The following is a 20,332-nucleotide window of genomic DNA, read 5'->3' as shown; positions in this document are numbered from 1 at the left end:
ATAAGAAATTGTTATACGATCATTTTACTTCGCCCCCTTCTAAACATTTATAATATCTTCCTCTCTTACTGGTATACTTTTTCTTCTTTCGTTTAAGCGCAATTTTTCTTCTTCTACTTTCTATTATGTACGTAACATTATTGAGTATAATTGAATAATAAATATATACGAAACACGAATGAAATTATATATGATGATTATAACAAGCTACTGGTTTTACCGGAAAATGATTTTTTTGGGTTTGAAATAATTTTGCATTCTATCCAAAGAAAAAAAAAAACTGTTTAGACGTTAAAACAGAAATAAGATAGATAAGTTAAGCTCTTAGCCGCACAGTCCAATTAACCATGTCTTCTTCCCAGTTCGCCACGTTTAGAGATGTTAAAATGGTACAACCCACCCCATTTAGACCCACCCCATTTAGAACCCACTCCATTTAGAACCCATATCCGTTTAGACCCATTTAAAAATAGGCCTATTAAGGATACCCATTTAGAACCCGCAAAATTTACATGTACCCATTTAAACCCATTTAGACCCATTTAAATTAGATTCTTTTATTTATTTTTTCGTTTTAATTATGATTTTAAAACGATTTTACAAAGATAATTATTTTTTTTTTTTAACCTTATGAACTCTAACTAAATTTAGTTAAACAAATAAATTATTTATCAATAACTTTTGATATGTATTTTTTAGAGCAAATTTGTTTGACTGAAAATTACTATCTACATAGCAATTAGCAAGTCTACTACTCTCTTAACATTGAGAGCTCAATCGAAAATTCAAAATTCTCATCTCACCAAAAGGAGAAGCAAAGTGTCGAGTCTGCTGCATTCAAAATTTAAACAGCTTACCTTCTTTAAGACAAGTGTGCAAGTTTCTTCTAGCAATATCACAGATTCACAGTGCTTTTCCACAAGCCATTCAAAAGTTTATATAAACTAAAATAAAGGCATAGGATTAATAACTCAACTAGTAGTTTCATGTTTTCAGAATCTTTTAAGAAACATAAAAAACAGTCACAAGAAAATAACAATAACTAACAAGGCAAAGAAAACCAAACTGAATATCACAGCAACATTTTGTGAAAAGATAAGATGATGATTTCACTTTTTCCTGAAAAAGCAACCCTCAGTGAGCCTAGCTTTACCACCAGTTTGAGAGTGGCTGAACACAATTGTTCTGCAGATGAACACAAAAAGCAATATAATATAAGCAAACACAATCAATATAAGCAAGAGATTCTAACATCAGTCAATATAAACAAGAGATCCTAAGCAGTGTAAGTATGTAACCATTGCTCTCAGCCCCTTCACTGTCACATTCTCACACCAGCATTTTTTAAAGACAATGACAATGACAATAACCCATACACAAGTAACAAGTTTCTCTAAGATAAGAACCAATGATATTACCTCAAATGTTCAACGTACATTTGAATCTTCTGATCTTGAACCCTCGACTCCAGAAGTACTTGTAGTCTTCCTAGCATCTTCGTTGCACATATCATCAACATCTTCTATTGTACCTTCATACTCTGCAAATCCTCGCAACCAGTTACGAGTACAGAGTAAAGCCTGGACATTCTTGGGAAGCAAGCGACTTCGGTATGGAGTTAACACCCGAGCTCCAATACTGAAAGCTGATTCAGATGCTACTGTGGTGATAGGGATACTAACCATCTCACGATCTCTCTTGTGATCATATGCAGCCTTATCTTCCTTTGGAGGCTTCTTTGGACAAGTTTCCAAGTGGCGTTGTAGATGATGAGTTCCACAGCTCACATTCTTTTCATTACGTGTCACCAACTTCATACAACAATGCAAGCATCTGGCCCTTTCTTTGCCATCATTTTCTATCCCCACTGATACAAAATCTTCCCAAACCCGTGATGTTTTACGTCTCTTGCGTTGAGCTTGAGCTGATTCCCCAGAATGAGTTTCACTTTGCTGTTCTTCTAGTTGTGTAGCTTCCAAATTTATCTCAGCGAGAGCATCTTCTTCATTCATGTCTATAAACTCATCCATCCTGTAATTAAAAGCATATAAATTATTTGTGTTTAACTAAAAGGCAAAATCAGTAGGTTATATTATATTTGATAATTTTTTATCAAACTAACGTCCACAACGTCTATTCATGACGAAGGAATCATCTACTTGCATGATATTTCTACAGTTATATGATACACAAAACTTTTATATAATTGGTTTTCACAAAGCGATGATTACACATGGCACATTCACAAAGCCAAATGGGTTTGCTTAATTTAGAGAAATATGCGGTGGGTTTACAGAAACAGAATCAAATTCAAAAACAAATAAATTTATATGAACAATAGGAATCAAAGGAAGGAGAACAGAGACGTTACCGATCTCGAGTTGGGAGTGGGTTTCAGAAACAGAACTTGATCGAAACTTGATCGGAGACGGTGGAGATTACGCGAAGTTTCAGAAATTGAGAAGCGGTGGAGATCGGAGGCGATTTGATCGACGAAAGAGAAGAAGAAAATAGAAAAAAAAAAACTGAAGGCCCTAAAGAAATCAAACGACAACGTTTAAAATACAAAAAAATAACATTAATGGGTTAAACGGGTTCCCGTTTATTTTAGTGAAAACCCATTTAATAAATGGATCTTAAGTGGGTTACCCATTTAAAACCCGACTAGCTTAATGGGTCTAAATGGGCATTTATTTTTTGTAGAACCCATTAAAAGCCCGCGAACCTAAACCCATCTTAACATCCCTGGCCACGTTCCACAATATTGACCGTTGGATTCACCAGTTCTGATTTTAGGCGCCACCCTCTTCTTGAGGTAAAATGTGGCGAGTCTCAAAATTGACTATTTTGTCCTTATCGTGTTTATCCTTTCATCCAACATTTCTCTCGGATAATTTTTTTTTTTCTTTTTTTCTAAATTCTAAGGTCAAATTGCTTGCGACCCGGAGAATATTGTTTCTCGGCGGCTGCGATGTCGACGATTTCAATCCATCGGACAGAGCTGCTTAGAATCACGCACAATCGCTCGCGAATTTCTCGGCAGCGATATAGGAGAACTATTCCTCCATGGCGAATGTGAGTCCACCACTTGTTCTTTTTTTTTATTTTTTTCCTTGAGAGGTTGTGATTCGATTAGTTTTGATCAACTCAGGATGATCAATTCGAGATCTTCTGATACGACTAAGAAGGATGAACTCTCTGTTAAGATTCCTCAAGTTGATCAATTAAGGTCTGAGGGTTTGAGATTCGACCGTTTGCAGCCTCCCGAGCATGAGCTTTTCCAGCAAGATCGATTGGATTTTGGTAAATTCGTAGCACGAGAAGCCATTCTTGATGAAGAATACTGGGTGAGTAACACAATTCTTGATTCCGAACCCATCTTCTTCTCGAGATTGACTTGGTTCCAGTTTGTGATTAGACAGCAGCGTGGCTACGTGCAGAGAGTCACTGGGAAGATCGTGCCAATGAAAGGTCAAGCCAAGATATGATCTCATTATTGACTGTAGTAATAGTTTACAAGATTTTGCGTTGATGTCTGATTAAAAAATGTTCAGGTATGTTGACAACTTCAAAAGGAAATTTGCAGAGCAGGTTATTGATTTTTTTCTTTCTCTCTCTTTTTCCTTAACTGGGAGGAGCGTTTCTTCAATCGATTACTTTTTCAGGAGTTCAATGCAATAAAAAGAAGATGTAAAGGGCTCCAAGGCCAGAAATGTTCATGTATCGTTGCGGTATAACTCTGTTTTACTCATACACTATGCTTGTATTCATCCGCATATTTTACAAAGAATTGTTCCACTTCTTTTCTTTGTCAAGACTTCTTTTAATTTATCAGCAGCTATTGTTGTTTGTATTCTTCAGGTAAAGAAGGAAGAGAAGCACATTAAACGTTCTGTAATCAAAAGTGTGGTTGGGACGCTTGATTTGAATATTCGTTTTTTCTTGCAAGGAGAGACCTTTCCTGGGGTATATATATATCTTTCGTTTTAGTATTCAGTTTTTTCGTCCTTTACGCCTCCTAATAAGTTAACAATTACGTGTAGGAAAAGGTGAAGTCTCAATTGTTCTGCACCATAAACCGAGAAGGATCAAATAGGTATGGTTATATTGCTAATCTATGTGTTGCCAAATCAGCACGCCGCCAGGGTATTGCTTGCAACATGTTGCGTTTCGCTGTCGAATCAGCCAGATCGAATGGTAATAACAATGTTAAAACCGAAAAGATAAGAAAACGGCGTCATGATTTGGTATCTTAAGCCATTAGAACGTTTTGGAGAGAATTATCTTAACCATGTGAGGATGTATTTGGTTATGCAGGAGTTGAGCAAGTATATGTTCATGTACATAGAAACAATTTAGTTGCTCAGGAACTATACCAGAAGACTGGTTTCGAGGTAAAACAAAACATCAAATTCATTACTCTGAAAATTGATATGTAGGGGACTTGACACCAAAAAAAAAAATGTTGTGTTATGGAACCAGGTCGTTGAAATGGGACAGTCTGAATCATCAGATGATACATTCTTGCTCCAGTACACAAGATAACTCAGAAGAAACGATGTGTGTTGTCTCTCTTCCCTTTCTTTACTTTTTGTTTTGAGAATGGGAGAATAGAACCAAAACGCAGAAAAGTGATTGTTAATACGGTTCTATATCATGTAATGTCTAACGTGGAATGTGTGTGATAACTCAAAGTTTCATGTACGATTGTTGTAGATAAATTTACATTAAGCTTTGGATTGAAACCACAAACATCTAGAAATGCTTTATACTTTTACGTTGTACTATTAATTCGAAACAAACCGAAATGACTGATCGAAAAATAATTTTTAGAAAGTTAAAACCTATACTCCTTTGAACCTAATAAATTATGAAAGGAGTTTGCATATTTGATTAAATATCACGAAACCAAAAACTTACCGATGCTATTTATTAAATACTAGATAAATACCAAAAGGTGCATGTTCAGACACACAATAGTAAAACCGTCTCTGCTATTCTCCTCCAAAAACAAACAACGCAGAGAGATAAGATTATGGCTTTTTCAGCTATCTGCATGGTTCTTTGTAAGGTGGTTCAAGAAGGGATCCATCTTCAAACCTAAGATCTCAACATTAGGGTTCGAGTGACCTAGAACGAATGCGTCCGTAATCTGCAAAAGAGAAAGACAAAACGGTTTTCTAGTCAAGGTCTGTTCCTTTCATTTACGAAGAAGACGGTGGGATCTTGATGTTTTTATATTTATTTACCTGAGTGCATCCAAACACTTTCAACACTTTCAGAGATGAACAGCTATCGACAATGTAGCCTAGTGCATTGTCGGACATATCTCTGCACCAGGAAACATCCAAAATCTGCACCTTTTCTGAAAATTTAGCAAGGGCTAAGGCCGTGTTGTGGCCAACCTGAAAACATAACACAGATGTGTTATTGCGACTTAAGCATGATGACTCTATGGATTGTTGGGCATGATGGGAGAGAGGAGAGAAAGACACAGATACCTTCTTGACGTTGTTTAGTGATAGTTCCACCAGTGAACCGCCTGAGGTTTCTACAAACGCAGCTACAGCTTCATCGCTACAAAGAGAGAAGCATCTGGTCAAGTTTGACATACAGCACAAAGACCATAACAATATGTGTATTGTTTGAAAATTGAGAAAACTGGTAACGTCTCCTAGAATAACATATTGCCTGAGTACTTTAACGGAGTAACATCCCAAGTTTCTCAAAGCCATAGAAACCACAGGATCATGTATAACATAAACGTTCGAATGAGACTTACCTGAAAGAGTTGCGACAAAAAATCAATTTTTCCAGAAATTGACAACCATTTGCAAGGTAACCGAGAGCACAATCAGTCAGCTTGCATACGTTAGCCAGGTCAAGCACTCTTAAATTAGGACAGTTTTCAGAGATGTCTTTTATAGAAGAGTCAGTTAATTTCCTGCACCATATTCACAAAGCAAAATTATGTAAAATAGCTGAATTCAGAATGACCGAATCAAACGAGAATTCAATAACGTACACAGAGTTGGACAGAGTTAGCTGTTTCAGGGCTTGTCCTCTAGCAGTAATAAATTCCCTCAGCAACCGACCCCTGACTGAAGGAAGATCCACAAGAGACAATACCTCCAGCTTCTCGAACTTTTTTAATGCAGTCAGAATAAGCTTCAGGTCGATGCTTTGGCACTCATTGAGATATAGTTCCCTTAAAACTGACCCCAATGAATCAGATAACATGTCAATGGTAGATGATGTTAGAAGAGAGCATTGACTGAGATTGATAGATGTAATCGCAGGGGCAACGGAAACAAGTGCCCGCAGCCCCACATCGGAAAGCCGGCATGCACCACTTAAAGATAGAGAAGACAGCATCGGCAAGCTTTTTGGTGACCTTGCCAAGGTGGAGGGTAGTACATAATCTGGCATACAACGCCCACACTGGTCGAGTTGAAGAACCTGTTTCAAAAAAAAAAAAAAGAGGCGAATCTGGACTTTAGTTACAATGGCAAAACCTACAATCAATTCTTTATTACGGAGGCCAGGACAATTAACTAGTTAGAAGAATGTTGTCTTGGATAGGAAAAATAACATTTAGCAAAATGTAATGATGTATTCAAATAAAACTGACAAGTAAGAGAGCGAGGTACCATCAAGTTGCTGGTGTCACAGTTCTTAAAACATTCGGTGAACTGTTCCTCGGTCAGCCATGAGCAGTCGGGAACACAAATCCCTGTCGGAGATCCACGGACAAGAAGATCAAGAAAGTGGACGTCCATCCTCCTCGAATCACAAAGCAATTGACAAAGCTGAACCCTCAGGGAGTCTGGAACATAGTCAAGCGAAGTGATGGCATCAGCGTTCTTGACAAGAACTCGCATGGATAGTTCTTGCAGAGATGGAGCTCGTGGAGGAGGAGGAGAGGTGAAACTGTCGCTTCTTCTGGGAGCCCAAACAATTGGCGAAGAAGATCTTTCTATGTCGGAGGAGAAAGGAACACCATCATGCAGAACCGTGTTCTCTTCTCGGTCCTTCATAATTTTCATGGCGGTAGAGAAAGGGCCAGGCCAATCCTCGACTTGTTGCCCAACCTCCTCTTTGTCAGACGATTCCTCTTCTTCCTCCATTCCAACATCAAAACGAGCAAACCTGGAAGCATTTCTCTCCGCAAAGTCACGAAATTGCCGATTTCTTGACGCGTTTCCATTTTGATTCTGTGCATTAACTGACGATTCTGTTAGAGAGGCTTCTTCAGGTATCGAGTTGTCGATGATATCCATTTCTTCAACACCAACTGTGGTGATAGGAGGAGGAGAGAGATTCTCTGCCTGAATACCCTTAGCCTTCTCCTCTCTTGTATATTTTCTTCGACTCACCGAGCTGCTTGGCTTCTCATCGCATTTCATCTCCACATCATTCACTTCAGCCATCACTGTCTTTCCCTTTTCCTCACTTCTAACAACTGCATCATCTCCACTGTTGTCCAATTCCTTACTCACGATATTAGTTTCTTCAACCAAATCCACAAAAGCCTTCTTCTTTTCCTCACTTCTTCCTATATCCAACTTTCTAGAATCAATTTCAGTCCCACTGGTTTCGATTCCATTAGCAACTTTCTTCCCCGACCGCAACCTTTCACCAACATTCGATTTTCTCTTGCTACAAACTAAGATGCTAACCTCTTTCTCAGTAAACCCATTCAGAGACTCAAGACGAGGACTTCTTCGCCTCCGGAAAGTGTTAGTGGGTGGACTCGACCGGTCGAGTGAGGGAGCACTGGGCTCTTGTTTCCGAGCGGGAGTCGACGGCTGGATGATGTCGGAGGATTGTCGTTTGGGGCGGGGCTTGCCGGAGACCGATGGTATTTCGCGAGATCGGAGTATCGTCATGGTTGGGGGTATCGAGAAGAGAATGGAAAAGGAAAAAAGGGTTTAATTTTAGGAAAGAGCAACCGGTTCCTTCCATAAATTAGGGTTTCTTTCTTCTCTATTTTCGCGCCAACCGATGCAATGCCCTTTTCCGCTTTTCTTACCCGATTGAGTAGAGGGGCTCCGCGCGAGTTAACTAAAATTCCCGAGATTAATTGGGAATTAAACAGAGATTAGTTTTGAATAGTTTTCTTAATTTCAAATGCATTTGTATATATTTTAAATTAACATATAAATTGGTTTGGTTTGAATATTTAGATAAAGAATCAATAGATGTTTTATGTATATTTTAGCTATTTTAATATTTATTTTTGACTATTTGTATATATTTTTAAGTATTTTGGATGACTTAAAACTATCTTATATAAGTTGGATGTTTTTAATATGCATTAAATCTAAAAATAATTAATATATCTAGGTATATAAATATATTTTAGATACATTCAAATATCTGAAATACTTCCGTTCGGGTTGGTTTCGATTTCGGTTCTCTAGATACCCAAAATTTTGAACCCGTTCGTATATTTAATCAGTTTCGGTTCGGACTCTGTATTAATTTATTCGAATCGGATTCAGTTCAGTTTTTCGGATTTGGATTTTTTACCCTATCCTACTTGAACTACGCGATTTAATGTTTTTTTTGTTTTTCAATAAAGTGGCAAAATCGTAGTTTCTATAGAATCACACAATCAAAGCTTTAATAAGAAGTCCTTCTCTTATTAATCAAACTCACAACTCACAAATCACAATATCAAAAGTCACACATATGCATCTCAATATGCATCAGTATATATATGACTATATTGTTTCTAATCTCAATAGGATAAACACAAAACAATATTTCCTAATCCTAATAGATATTCAAATCTTGATGGGATTAGGATAACTTCTTCTTCAAGCTATCTTCAAGCTGACACCAACATTCTCCCTCCTAAGCTTGAACTCATTCTTGCACACGTCATGAACACCAACAAGAATCCTCATTTCGTCAAACTTAGTTCTACCAAGAGACTTGGTAAGTATATCAGCTCGTTGCTCAGTTCCTGGAACATGTTCGACTTCTACTTGATCATTCTCAACGCATTATCTTATGAAGTGGAATCTTCTGTGTATATGTTTGCTTCGCCCATGAAACACCGGGTTTCTTGTCAAGGCAATTGCAGATTTATTATCAACTCTTATTGTCACCCGTTTGCAGTCTTCTCCGACAACTTCACTAAACAACTCTTGAAGCCAAATTGCTTGCTTCGCAGCTTCCGTAGCAGCCATAAATTCAGCTTCACATGAAGATAATGCAACGATTTCTTGTTTCTGCGAGCACCAGGTTATAGGGCTTTCACCAAGATAGAACACATGACCAGTGGTGCTCTTCCCATCATCGGCATCGACGTTGTGTGAGGCATCACTATAGCCTATCACATTCAAGTTCGTGCTACGTTTAAACCGGAGTCCTAGGGAGCAGGTTCCACGTAAGTACCTTAAAACCTGTTTCAGAGCCGCGGCATGAGACTCCTTGGGTTCCGCCATGTACCTGCTGAGAACTCCTACTGAATAAGACAAGTCAGGACGCGTATGAAGCAGATATCGCAAGCATCCAATGTTCCTTCTATAACTCTTCTCATCGACGGTCTTCTCTTTAGATGACTTGGACAAGTTCACATTTATATCCATCGGTATGTGAGTCATATTACATGAACTCATGTTTGTTTCCTCGAGAATTTTCATCGCATACTTCTCTTGACTCAACACAATGTATCCTTCATGTTGCTGTACTTCTATTCCCAAGTAGTATGTCAATCTTCCAAGGTCACTCATCTCAAAGTTCTTCGACATCTCTTTCTTAAACTCTAATATCATAGCAAGTGATGATCCAGTGACCAACAAATCGTCAACATACACCACAACTATCAACAAACCTCGCTTTGCTTCTTTCCTGTACAGAGAAGGCTCCTTTGAGCACTTAAGGAAGCTCAAACCACAGAGAATCTGATTTAGTTTAGCATTCCAAGCTCTTGGTGCTTGCTTTAGACCATAAAGTGCTTTCTTTAACTTATACACCATCTTCTCCTTCCCTGCGACAATAAATCCTTCGGGTTGTGTGACAAATACTTCTTCTTTTAACTCTCCATGAAGGAAGGCCGTTTTTACATCAAGGTGATGAACTTCCCAATTCTTTGAAGCCGCAAGTGCAATGACTAATCGTATAGTCTCAATTCGTGCTACTGGTGCGAACACTTCGTCATAGTCTATGCCATGCCTCTGAACATACCCTTTAGCGACCAATCGTGCTTTGTATTTGATAACACTCCCATCAGCATTACGTTTTATCTTAAAAACCCACTTAAGACCTATAGGTTTTACACCAGTAGGCAATTCAACCAGGTCCCATGTATGGTTCTTCTCGATAGAAACTATTTCTTCCTTACAAGCATTGATCCAGACATCTAGTTCCTTAGCTTCTGTAAAATCCCAAGGCTCCTCATTGATTACCATTAGCAGTTGCTCACACTCTGCTTCAGCAAGTAGTATATAATCGTCAAGGTATGCTGGCTGTGAAGTTTCTCGTGTTGATCTTCGCAACTGTGGTTGTACATCTCCATCATCGTTCTCTTCATCACTTATATCAGCACGAGCTTCATCACTAGCAGTCGAGGTCTCATTCGTAGTTTCACTAGCTGCGATCGGGTCATCATTCGATTCCTTTATCATCACAGAGAACCCTTCTGTCTCGTCGTTTTCTTTCTTATCCCAGCTCCATTCTTTCTCTTCCAAGAAACATACGTCCTGACTCACTACTATACGTTTGCTTGTGGTATCAAGGAGGCGATAAGCCTTTGTTCCAGGCTCGGTTCCGAGGTGTACTAGCGCTCTTGACCTATCATCAAGCTTCTTCCTCCCTGCAGAATCAGTTTTCGCGTAGCACACGCATCCGAACACTCTGAGATGGCTGAGGTTTGGCTTTCGCATTCTTAGAACTTCGTATGGTGTTTTTCCGTCCAAAGATCTCGTTGCTACTCGGTTAATTAAGAAGGTGGCATGTCTTACAGCTTCTCCCCATAGATAGTTTGGTAGATTCATGTGTTTCAAGATACTTCTCGTCATCTCCAAAAGAGTTCGGTTTCGCCTTTCAACCACTCCATTCTGTTGAGGTGAGTAGGGTGCTGTTAAGTGTCTGTTGATGCCGTGTTTGTCGCAGTAAGTTTGAAACTCATGTGATGTGAACTCTCCACCTCTATCCGTTCTGAAAGTTTTGATCTCTGTCTGAGTTTCTTGCGTAGCAATCATCCTGAAACTTTTAAATTTTTCAAACGATTCACTTTTCTCCTTTAGTAACACTGTCCACATATAGCGAGAGTAATCATCGATAAGGACAAACACATAATGTTTCTTAGCCGGAGTAGACGGTGTGATAGGTCCACATAAGTCACCATGGACGAGTTCAAGTGGTTTTGAAGCTCGATATGTCGTTGATTGTGGAAAAGATGCTCGAGCATGCTTCCCGCGTAGACATGGTGTACATGTCTCCTTGTCAATGTTAAGCTTGGGAATGCCTAAGACCAGTTCTTTGTTGATCATTAGCTTCATCGACTCTGTGTTGATGTGTCCAAGGCGTGCGTGCCACTTAGACGAGTCACTAGACATTACTTGCAGGCAACGGATTTGATCAGCTTGTAGGGTTACTTTATAGAGACGGTTGCTTGATCTAGTGGTTTTTACCATTAGTTCTCCTGATCGATCGAACAACAGAAGAGTATTATCATGCATACGAACTTCACAGCCAGCCTCAGTCGCTTGTCCCAAACTCACGATATTACTCCTAAGGTTCGGTATGTAATATACGTTGTTAAGCACTTTCTTCTCTCCTCCTTTGAAAGTAAAACGTATGGACCCTCTTCCTACTATGTCGATGCGCGAGTCATCTCCAAATCTCACTTGACCAGTAATGCTTTCATCAAGATCTTGGAAGAATAGCCTGTTCCCGCTCATGTGATTACTTGCGCCATTGTCGAGATACCATGTATTCTCCAAGTTAGTCTCAAAATTCTTTGGATTTACCTTCCTTTCATTTAGATATACTACTTCATTCATCATCAGTTCATCAGCCTCATGTGTATCATCTTCCTTCTTCTCACAGGTTTCTTGGAGTTTCAATTCCTTGTCCGGACAATCAGATGCATAATGACCAAGCTTATCGCACTTAAAACATGTAATGTGAGAGATATCTCTGTTCTGTCCCTGTCCTTGTCTATACGCCTCTCTCTGGCGCTCAAAGTTACTGGAGCAGCCACGACCTCGTCCTCTCCACGATGATCTTCCTCCACGTCCTCTACCGCGATTATTACCATAGTTGTTGCTGTAACCTTCTTGGTTTGATCCCGAGTTAGCAGCATACATTAACTTTTCTTGATCATCAGATTTTTCTTCTTCCTCTGCGCTCACTCTTTCTTCGTATGCCTTTAATCTGCCCACTATGTCTTTGAAACTTGTTGTATTCAAGTCAAGAACTTGCTCGAGAGAAGCAACAATTTGAATATACTTATTTCTTGGCAAGCTTTTAAGGAATTTTTTCACAAGCTTAGGCTCTTCTAGTATCTCTCCCAATGATGCAGATTTCGACGATATCTCAGATAACTTTCCAGCAAACATGTCAATTGTATCTTCATCTTTCATCTTTAATCTATCAAATTCAGCCATAAGAGTTTGTAGTCTAGCCTCTCTTACTCGTTCAGCTCCAACGTGTCTTGATTTTATTGCATCCCATACTTCTTTTGCTGTATCAATCTCCCCAACTTGCAAGATTAAAGCTTCCGGTATAGACTGGAACAAGTATGCGATTGCTTTATTATTTTTCTTTTCATCCTTAGTTCCAGGATCTATTGTTTCCCAGACCTCACTAACTTTAAGAGCTACCTTCATCCTCATGGCCCATACTGTGTAGTTAGAGGAGGTTAGCATTGGGAATTTGATGGCGGCAGGGCCGGTATCTTTGTTGTTCTCTCCGGGTATGTCCTTCACGTCTTCCATGGTTGTCGCTGTCTTAGTAATGCAGTCAGATGATTCAATCGGATGGTTTTTATATAAGGCTCTGATACGAAATATAGAATCACACAATCAAAGCTTTAATAAGAAGTCCTTCTCTTATTAATGAAACTCACAACTCACAAATCACAATATCAAAAGTCACACATATGCATCTCAATATGCATCAGTATATATATGACTATATTGTTTCTAATCTCAATAGGATAAACACAAAACAATATTTCCTAATCCTAATAGATATTCAAATCTTGATGGGATTAGGATAGCTTCTTCTTCAAGCTATCTTCAAGCTGACACCAACAGTTTCTTCATCATCTTCTTTTAGGGTATTTACTTTTCTCTACAACTCTTTCATAGCTGACAATTGCTATTTTTGCCATAATTCATCAATCAAGCACGTTTTCTTGTTGTTTTTGAGTTAAAATGATAGATCTATCATTTAACGTTCGATCTTAACCATGCAAAATAAAATAAAAAATTGAGAAACCTGATTTTTGGCCGATTATGGCTAAATCGCTACGCTTGCCCACCGTGGAGCGTTGCAGCGCCGCATAATCGAGCCGCGTTTTCGAACATGGCTTCTAACCAATTAACCAAAAATCAGAAATAAATCGATGATTAATAAGAATTTAGTTTTAATGTTTTTAGATATAATATATATATATATAATTATTACTTAAGAGTTATTTTTTTGTTCAATGAGTAACCAACAGTCTTTTCTAGCAATCTATAGTGCGATAAACACAAACTTTCAAAATCTTTGTGTTTTTCGGCCGTCGACTCAGACATCGGCTGTACTCTTTCCTAGTTTGTTTTTCTTTGTTATAAGTTTAGTTTTTCCAGAAATATTAAGCGTCAAATATGTTGATTCATATTCCAATTATCATTCTTCTTGTCTCTTTATATGAGAGTTTTTGTTTGACTTTGATTCAACACCAAACCTTGAATTATTGTGTTTGTGCATTTTGGGCTATCAATATCTGTATGCGGCTTCCATTATTTGACTCTTGAAACTTTTTGGTTTCAATTGAGATTGGGTTTTCATCAAAGGATTTGGGATCTAGGAATAACTGATTTTGGTCTTATGCATTATGGGATGGATTTTTGGAAAGACCTCGGTAATTCCATAATTAGATGAAGATTCTCTACGGTGGGTTTCATAGCGAAGATATAAAGCGGAGGACTTTTGAATGGAAGGTCGTGAAAGATAATAACAAAGCGGGTTGTTCAAGATTCTTAATACTTCTAAAGAGTCAGAACAGGATGAAGAATTATCGTTTCAAGAAGAGTGAAGAATTTCTGAAGCGCTTATGTGATGAAGATATGTTGAAAGTATGGCTGTATTATTTTCAAAACAAAAGGTTTTCAATGCCATGGACAGTTTCAACAAGACATGTTATTTCTGGCAGCGGGAATGTTTGGGATGGATCCATCGTATCCAATGATCTTTTTAGAGAAAAAAAATACTTACTCATAAGAATTGAGAGCCACAAAAAAGATCTGAAAAGACCAAGAACGAAGTGGACAAAGCTAGTGAATCATCATATCCTACGAATGCGTTAGGAACCATCGTATTACTGTTGTCTCTACTAAATATTTTTTTTAACAGGTTTGTTGAAGTTTATGTTTCATGTAATATGTTACTTGATTTTATATCAATAAAGTTAAGATGTTATAAAAAAATTATTACTTGAGCATACAAAATACAAACACATGTGTTTGATCATATAGCAAAATAGTTATTTTAGCATTATACTCATGAGTTCGATCAAGTTCCAATGTTATGTTATGTTAAATTTTGTTTCTTTAATTGAAAAGTAATACTATAATCTCTTTTATCATTTCTTTCTTTTTTAACGTAAGATTTTTCTGTTTCTATCTTAATACTTCCATTTTTTCACTTAATTCATTTTCTTTTCGTTTTTTCTTATTTTGTTTATCAAAATCTCACATATCTATATAAAGCTAAGCTTGTTTTCGACATATACTAAGACAAAAACAAAATTTTCATACATCCAATTTTTTTAGCGAATACGATGAATCAAAACATAGACTGCCTGTTGTACGAATATTCAATAATTAAATAGCCGAGTTAACCAATTTTCTTAAGAAAACAATGAGCATTAGCAATTTCTTTGTATATTCATTGGTTTATTCATCAACTACAATCATAAACAAAAAGAATAGAGTTCTGATTCATTCAAAATCAAAGATCCTGTATCATGAAATTTTGAATTAAACATACAAGATTATAACTTAACCAAACGAATAAGGTGATATTCAAAGGCAATCCCTAAATGAATTTACTTACAAAATGGCATTCAACTGAATATAAAAGTATAAGAATATGGAGGAAATGAAAATGAATCCCAAGAAAATATCAGAAACATAAGAATTATATTTTAAAAAACAACGCATGAACCATTTTTAACAAATTTTGCTTTCCTATCTTTAATGAGAATCTAGATTCTTAGGCAATAAACATCTGGAAAGCAAAAATGTAAACCTTTACCAACTATATCAATCACTTAACGAATAGTTCAAAATAAACCAAATAAATGGTTTAAACAGTCTTAATTTTATAAAAATATAAATGATTTCAATCAGCTCGAAAATGCATGGAACCTAAAGCAGGGTCAACACATGAGATTGCATCATTACTTGTTAAAATATACTCCATATATTTTAAATTAATTTTAAATATGTTCATCTTCATGTTTATTTAGCATATTCAACCATCATCAACAAAGTGACAAGATCATCCATCAAAATCACACTGCTTTGAGTAACACAAGAAAACAAATTTAATAAAAATCTATCAAATTTGCTGCAGTGAAGTCATTACTTTTTTACCCTTTTCTAAGTATTTCTTCGTTGAATCCATGGTATGCAAAGTCTCTCTGATATGACTCTAATCTGAACCACGAGTTTCTGAATGATTTTGCAAGCTCATGTGTGAATGTAGTGTTTTTACAGGTTCATGTACGTTTTGGACAACGTTGGAGATTCTGGAGCTATTTGAGGCGCAGAACTGCACAGATGCATCAGAAGTTTATCAACATATGGAGGCCTTCTGAAGATCAGGTAAAGCTCAGATTTTGACACAATATAAAGAATTGAGTTAGCTTTCCAGTTCCACAGTTTAAGGTCCGTCAGACGGTTCAAAAGTTATGTTCATTGCACTAAAGAGTGGTCTATCGGAAATGTGAGAGGAAGATGTCGAAGATGAAAAGTGGTGTCGAAAGACACTCAAAGGGTGATGATCGACACTCATACCGAAGGATTTAGTCAAGTTTCAAGAACTGTAGTTTGGCACCTGAAGTTTTTCTTATTTATAAAATAGCCCATAACGTGTTTTAAACCCTATATAATATTTCTAATCCATTGTTGACGGCTGGACTTTCTTTAATTATTTTCTTTAGTTTTGGAGAGAAGAGAAGAACTCCTTCACAGTTTTCTTGGAACTCCAGTGGATTTATTTATTATGTTTATTCATTCTATGATTATGATTGCACCTATCATGTGTGAGTAATCACCATGTTAGATTCATGGATTATCTAGGGTCATGAAGAACTTGTGATTTATAGAACTTCTAGGGTATTTACATTGAATCCTTCACCATGATTGATCTCAATGCTTGTTTCTCAATGCTTGTTTCTAGAATAGCTAACTAAAAACTTGACTAGACTCGCATCAAGAGCTGAATATTTTACTTTTGAATTCGAGTTGTAGTATTGATTTTAATAAAATCTTGAGCAACTATATATTGAAGTTTTGCATACCTGTTTGATATCCATAAATCTATAACTCTTCTATTTACTTTCTGTTGTTTATCGCTTTCTACGATTTGAAATAGCTTAATCTGAATCAAAGTCTAATGTGTTAAACATTGAGTCTTCGTGGATACGTCAAGTACTACACAAACGTCTTATTTGAGAGAGCTGGTTGAGGTAATATTATCAGGGGAATAACCAACTAGTCGGTACTGCTCCTGCCTCACAACTCGATAGGAATGGGTAATCAACGTAATATCTGGTGGCTCAGAGTAAGCAACATCGCTCATGCAGATGTTAAAAAAATCATCTGTGATGAAGCCATCCAAGTAGAGGTTCCTATAATTAGGTGTGGTCCGACAACCCGGAACGGAGCCAAGGTCATAAGAGAAGGTTTCTTCAAAGCTGTCCAAGAAATCCTAGATCAAGATAAAGAAACCGGCCAGAACCAGCTACTGATCGAAGAGATGGTCCAATTAAATATTCAAGATCAAGCCGGTCCAATAGAGGTTCAAGACCAAGCCGACCCGATCCAATTCAGATCACTATCCCAGAACCGAACCGGCCTAATCATCTCCCAAGCAATCCCAGTTCAAACTCAACTCCAATCCAGTCCGGTTCTGCTGAGTGATCCGTCTGTTCGAAATAAGGTAAGTAGGTAAGATTTCAATTTGATTTCTAACCGGTTTATTATTTTTGGTATGTGTTGGTTTTCTTTTAATTTATGAACTCATGGGCAAATTGTCAAGTTCTTTTATTTTTGAGTCCAATAATTCAAGGTCTCTTGCTAGCCTTTGCTTTAGTTGTCGAAGTAGAGTCATCCCATTATGTTTAGGCCTTGTCGATTTATAAGTCCAAGTGAGTCTATGTTGTTTTGCTTCCATTCCCTTAGAAGGGCAAAATTATCGGGTATTTAATCCCCACTATAGGCAACCGTGTATTTTTTTAGTTCATGAAATATATGAGTTAGTTTGCCCCAACAAGAAACCCTAAGTCTTTTTAGTTTGTGTGAAACGGCCAGGAAGCAAATCTCGGTTCTTATCAATCTTTTTATCACCAAGCTTGTGGCGATTCTTCACTCCATTCCACCCACAACTTTAGCTTGAGAGAGATACACATCCAGCAAGCCAAATCCTATCTTCATTCATCTTTCATCCACTGATCTGTTGAGAGAGATACACATCCAACAATAGATCCCATCTGCCATCGTTCTATCTCTTTGTTTCTCTTTTATTTCATATTGCACATCATCTCATCATCAATCACCCATCTAGTTCATGTTTCATCTGAACCATATCTTGTTCTTGTTCATCATTCATCATATAGTTTATTCTCTGTTTCATCGTATTAAAACCATAAAAAATCATAAAAATATTTACTTTTGTTTCAGGTACAAACAGCACCATCCATCGCCTATCGCTACCGCCCGGCCAACCATACCGGATCAAACCAATCCAAACCTCAGTCAAACCATCAGTATGGTCTGAATTTCAGGCTGTATCATTGGTATCAGAGCTCAAGACTCCTGAAATTTGGTTACCTCTTCCTTGCTTCTTAGCATATCATTTTAGTGTTTAATTGTTTGCATAAAGTATATATATATATATATATATAAAGTATACAATTGTCATTTACTTATTTAATCCATTTTGAGTAATAAAATAGCCGTTTGTCGTTAATACAACCCTCTCTTTGTGTAATCTCTCTCTCTCTCTCTCTCTCTCTCTCTCTCTCTCTCTCTCTCTCTCTCTCTCTCTCTCTCTCTCTCTCTCTCTCTCTCTCTCTCTCTCTCTCTTCTCTTCATCAGACCTCCTTCATCATCAGTTTTCTCTATCTCTTCATGACGACTAGGATCCATTTCACTGAGTCACAATGGGAAGAGCTTGAAAATCAAGCTCTTGTCTTCAAGTATATAGCGGCAAACATTCCAGTTCCACCTCATCTCCTATTCCTCATCAGAAGACCCTTTCTCTTCTCTTCTTCTGCTTACTCCTCATCTCCCAACTTCTTTTCTCCACACTGTAAGCAAACTTTCTCTTCTTTGCTTTGACCTCTATATTTTTTTATAAAGGCTGTATCTTTAGGGTTGATTTGGTCATAATGTAAAAGATATAACGTGTTTGTGTAGTTGGGTGGAATGTGTACGAGATGGGAAAGGAAAGAAAGATAGACGCAGAGCCAGGAAGGTGCCGAAGAACTGATGGAAAGAAATGGAGATGCTCTAAAGACGCTTCTCCAGATTCTAAGTACTGTGAAAGACATATGCATAGAGGCAAGAACCGTTCATCAAGAAAGCCTCTGCCTCCTCCTCCTCAATTTTATGTTCCCTCTACACCAAGTATCTTTCTAGACTTTTCTCTCTCTTCCTCCAGGTTTGGACACTTACACTCCTCTGTTTTAGTTGTTTTTCATTCTAATGGCAACATAAAACTTGACCCTGCTTTCGCTTAATGTGAAGGGCAAAAAGTAAAAGAACTGGATACATGAATGATTTCTTCTCCATAGAGCCTTCCGGGTCAATCAAAAGCTGCTCTGGCTTAGCAATGGAAGGGGACGGTGGCTCTTCTAAGTATGAGTCTCTGAAACAAAGGGAGAAGCAGACTGATCGAAGTTGCTTTATCGTTGGCACTGAGTTAGGGACGCTTGAGAGGCCATTAATGCTTGTGGCGAAGCAAAAACAAAGAGATGATAAAGATTATGAAGAAGAAGAGCAACGGAGTAAGAGATTTTATAAATTTCTTGATGAATGGCCTTCTTCTAAGTCTTCTGGAAGCACCTCACTCTTCATTTGATTATGTTTTCATTTATGTTAACATTGTTTCTTATTTGGTTACTAATGGAGATTCTCTCACTTTTCTACTTTATTAAGAGTTCTTTTCCCTTATATAGACCAATAATGAATAATATTACCTTTGTAATCTAGTGATGCCATTTCATTTCAGTGTTAGAATTATTTTGCTGGCCTAAAACTGTTCGTAAAACACAACAAACATGTTGCAAAAAAATCAAGAACAACATGTGATTATCTAAGGAAACATTCTTGTTAATAGTATATCTCACTAAGTAAATTATCTAAGGATTAAGAAAAATAAGTATGTGCTTTTTTATTTGCTTATTGCAAACCAAATCTGTCATTAATTAGAAAGAAATTTAGCCATTCAATTTTCTTGAACCTTATTCTTTATAAATATACTAATTAATGGTAACTTCAACCATGACACCAAATTGAGGGTTAAAATTACAACAAATTTGGTGTTTTAATGCTGAGCTTTAATTTCCACTAGGTGACCGGTCCGCACCCTGTGCGGGCATAAGAAAATGATCGGTCCGCATCCTGTGTTCTCTCTCGGTCCGTACCTCATGAGAGGGAACACAGTAACGTCAGTATGAAGAAGCAGATATTGTGTGTATATATAATTCCAACGTCACACAATATTTTGTGTGTTTACGAAGATACTTTCATTCAAAAAATAGAATAAATAGTGTATAGTTTTAGAAGTAACAGATTTTATATTATCATTAATTAGAATTGTATTGTATATGTTTCGTAATTCTTTATTTTAGGTGAATAATATTATTTTTCCATAA

The 20,332-nt window shown here is 37.3% G+C and overlaps 4 protein-coding genes across 4 annotated transcripts; 2 read left to right on the top strand and 2 right to left on the bottom strand.

The window, feature by feature from the left end:
* Window positions 1–179: 179 nt before the first annotated feature.
* Window positions 180–2,584, bottom strand: LOC103862657. The gene is made up of 3 exons (XM_033274884.1): window positions 2,372–2,584; window positions 1,437–2,031; window positions 180–1,185 (listed from the first exon to the last, which is right to left on the bottom strand). Exons 2-3 carry the CDS (start codon window positions 2,028–2,030, stop codon window positions 1,150–1,152), a joined length of 630 nt encoding a protein of 209 aa, XP_033130775.1. The 5' UTR covers window position 2,031; window positions 2,372–2,584; the 3' UTR covers window positions 180–1,149.
* Window positions 2,585–2,810: 226 nt separating this feature from the next.
* Window positions 2,811–4,773, top strand: LOC103828498. The gene is made up of 9 exons (XM_009104096.3): window positions 2,811–3,075; window positions 3,152–3,347; window positions 3,419–3,471; window positions 3,555–3,591; window positions 3,666–3,731; window positions 3,862–3,966; window positions 4,044–4,197; window positions 4,318–4,394; window positions 4,483–4,773. The coding sequence occupies exons 1-9, from the start codon at window positions 2,972–2,974 to the stop codon at window positions 4,543–4,545; spliced, it is 855 nt and encodes a 284-aa protein (XP_009102344.1). The 5' UTR covers window positions 2,811–2,971; the 3' UTR covers window positions 4,546–4,773.
* A 53-nt stretch (window positions 4,774–4,826) lies between these two features.
* On the bottom strand, window positions 4,827–8,107 carry LOC103828497. Its single transcript, XM_009104095.3, has 6 exons — window positions 6,651–8,107; window positions 6,026–6,459; window positions 5,783–5,944; window positions 5,502–5,577; window positions 5,250–5,405; window positions 4,827–5,152 (listed from the first exon to the last, which is right to left on the bottom strand). Exons 1-6 carry the CDS (start codon window positions 7,887–7,889, stop codon window positions 5,045–5,047), a joined length of 2,175 nt encoding a protein of 724 aa, XP_009102343.1. The 5' UTR covers window positions 7,890–8,107; the 3' UTR covers window positions 4,827–5,044.
* A 10,336-nt stretch (window positions 8,108–18,443) lies between these two features.
* Window positions 18,444–19,666, top strand: LOC103828496 (growth-regulating factor 6). The gene is made up of 3 exons (XM_009104094.3): window positions 18,444–18,765; window positions 18,873–19,116; window positions 19,203–19,666. The coding sequence occupies exons 1-3, from the start codon at window positions 18,585–18,587 to the stop codon at window positions 19,534–19,536; spliced, it is 759 nt and encodes a 252-aa protein (XP_009102342.1). The 5' UTR covers window positions 18,444–18,584; the 3' UTR covers window positions 19,537–19,666.
* Window positions 19,667–20,332: the final 666 nt, after the last annotated feature.

Source organism: Brassica rapa, chromosome A07 (assembly GCF_000309985.2).
Source record: "Brassica rapa cultivar Chiifu-401-42 chromosome A07, CAAS_Brap_v3.01, whole genome shotgun sequence".
NCBI lineage: Eukaryota > Viridiplantae > Streptophyta > Magnoliopsida > Brassicales > Brassicaceae > Brassica > Brassica rapa.
Note: the sequence above shows the minus strand (reverse complement) of the source record. Positions and strands in the feature narration are given on the sequence as shown.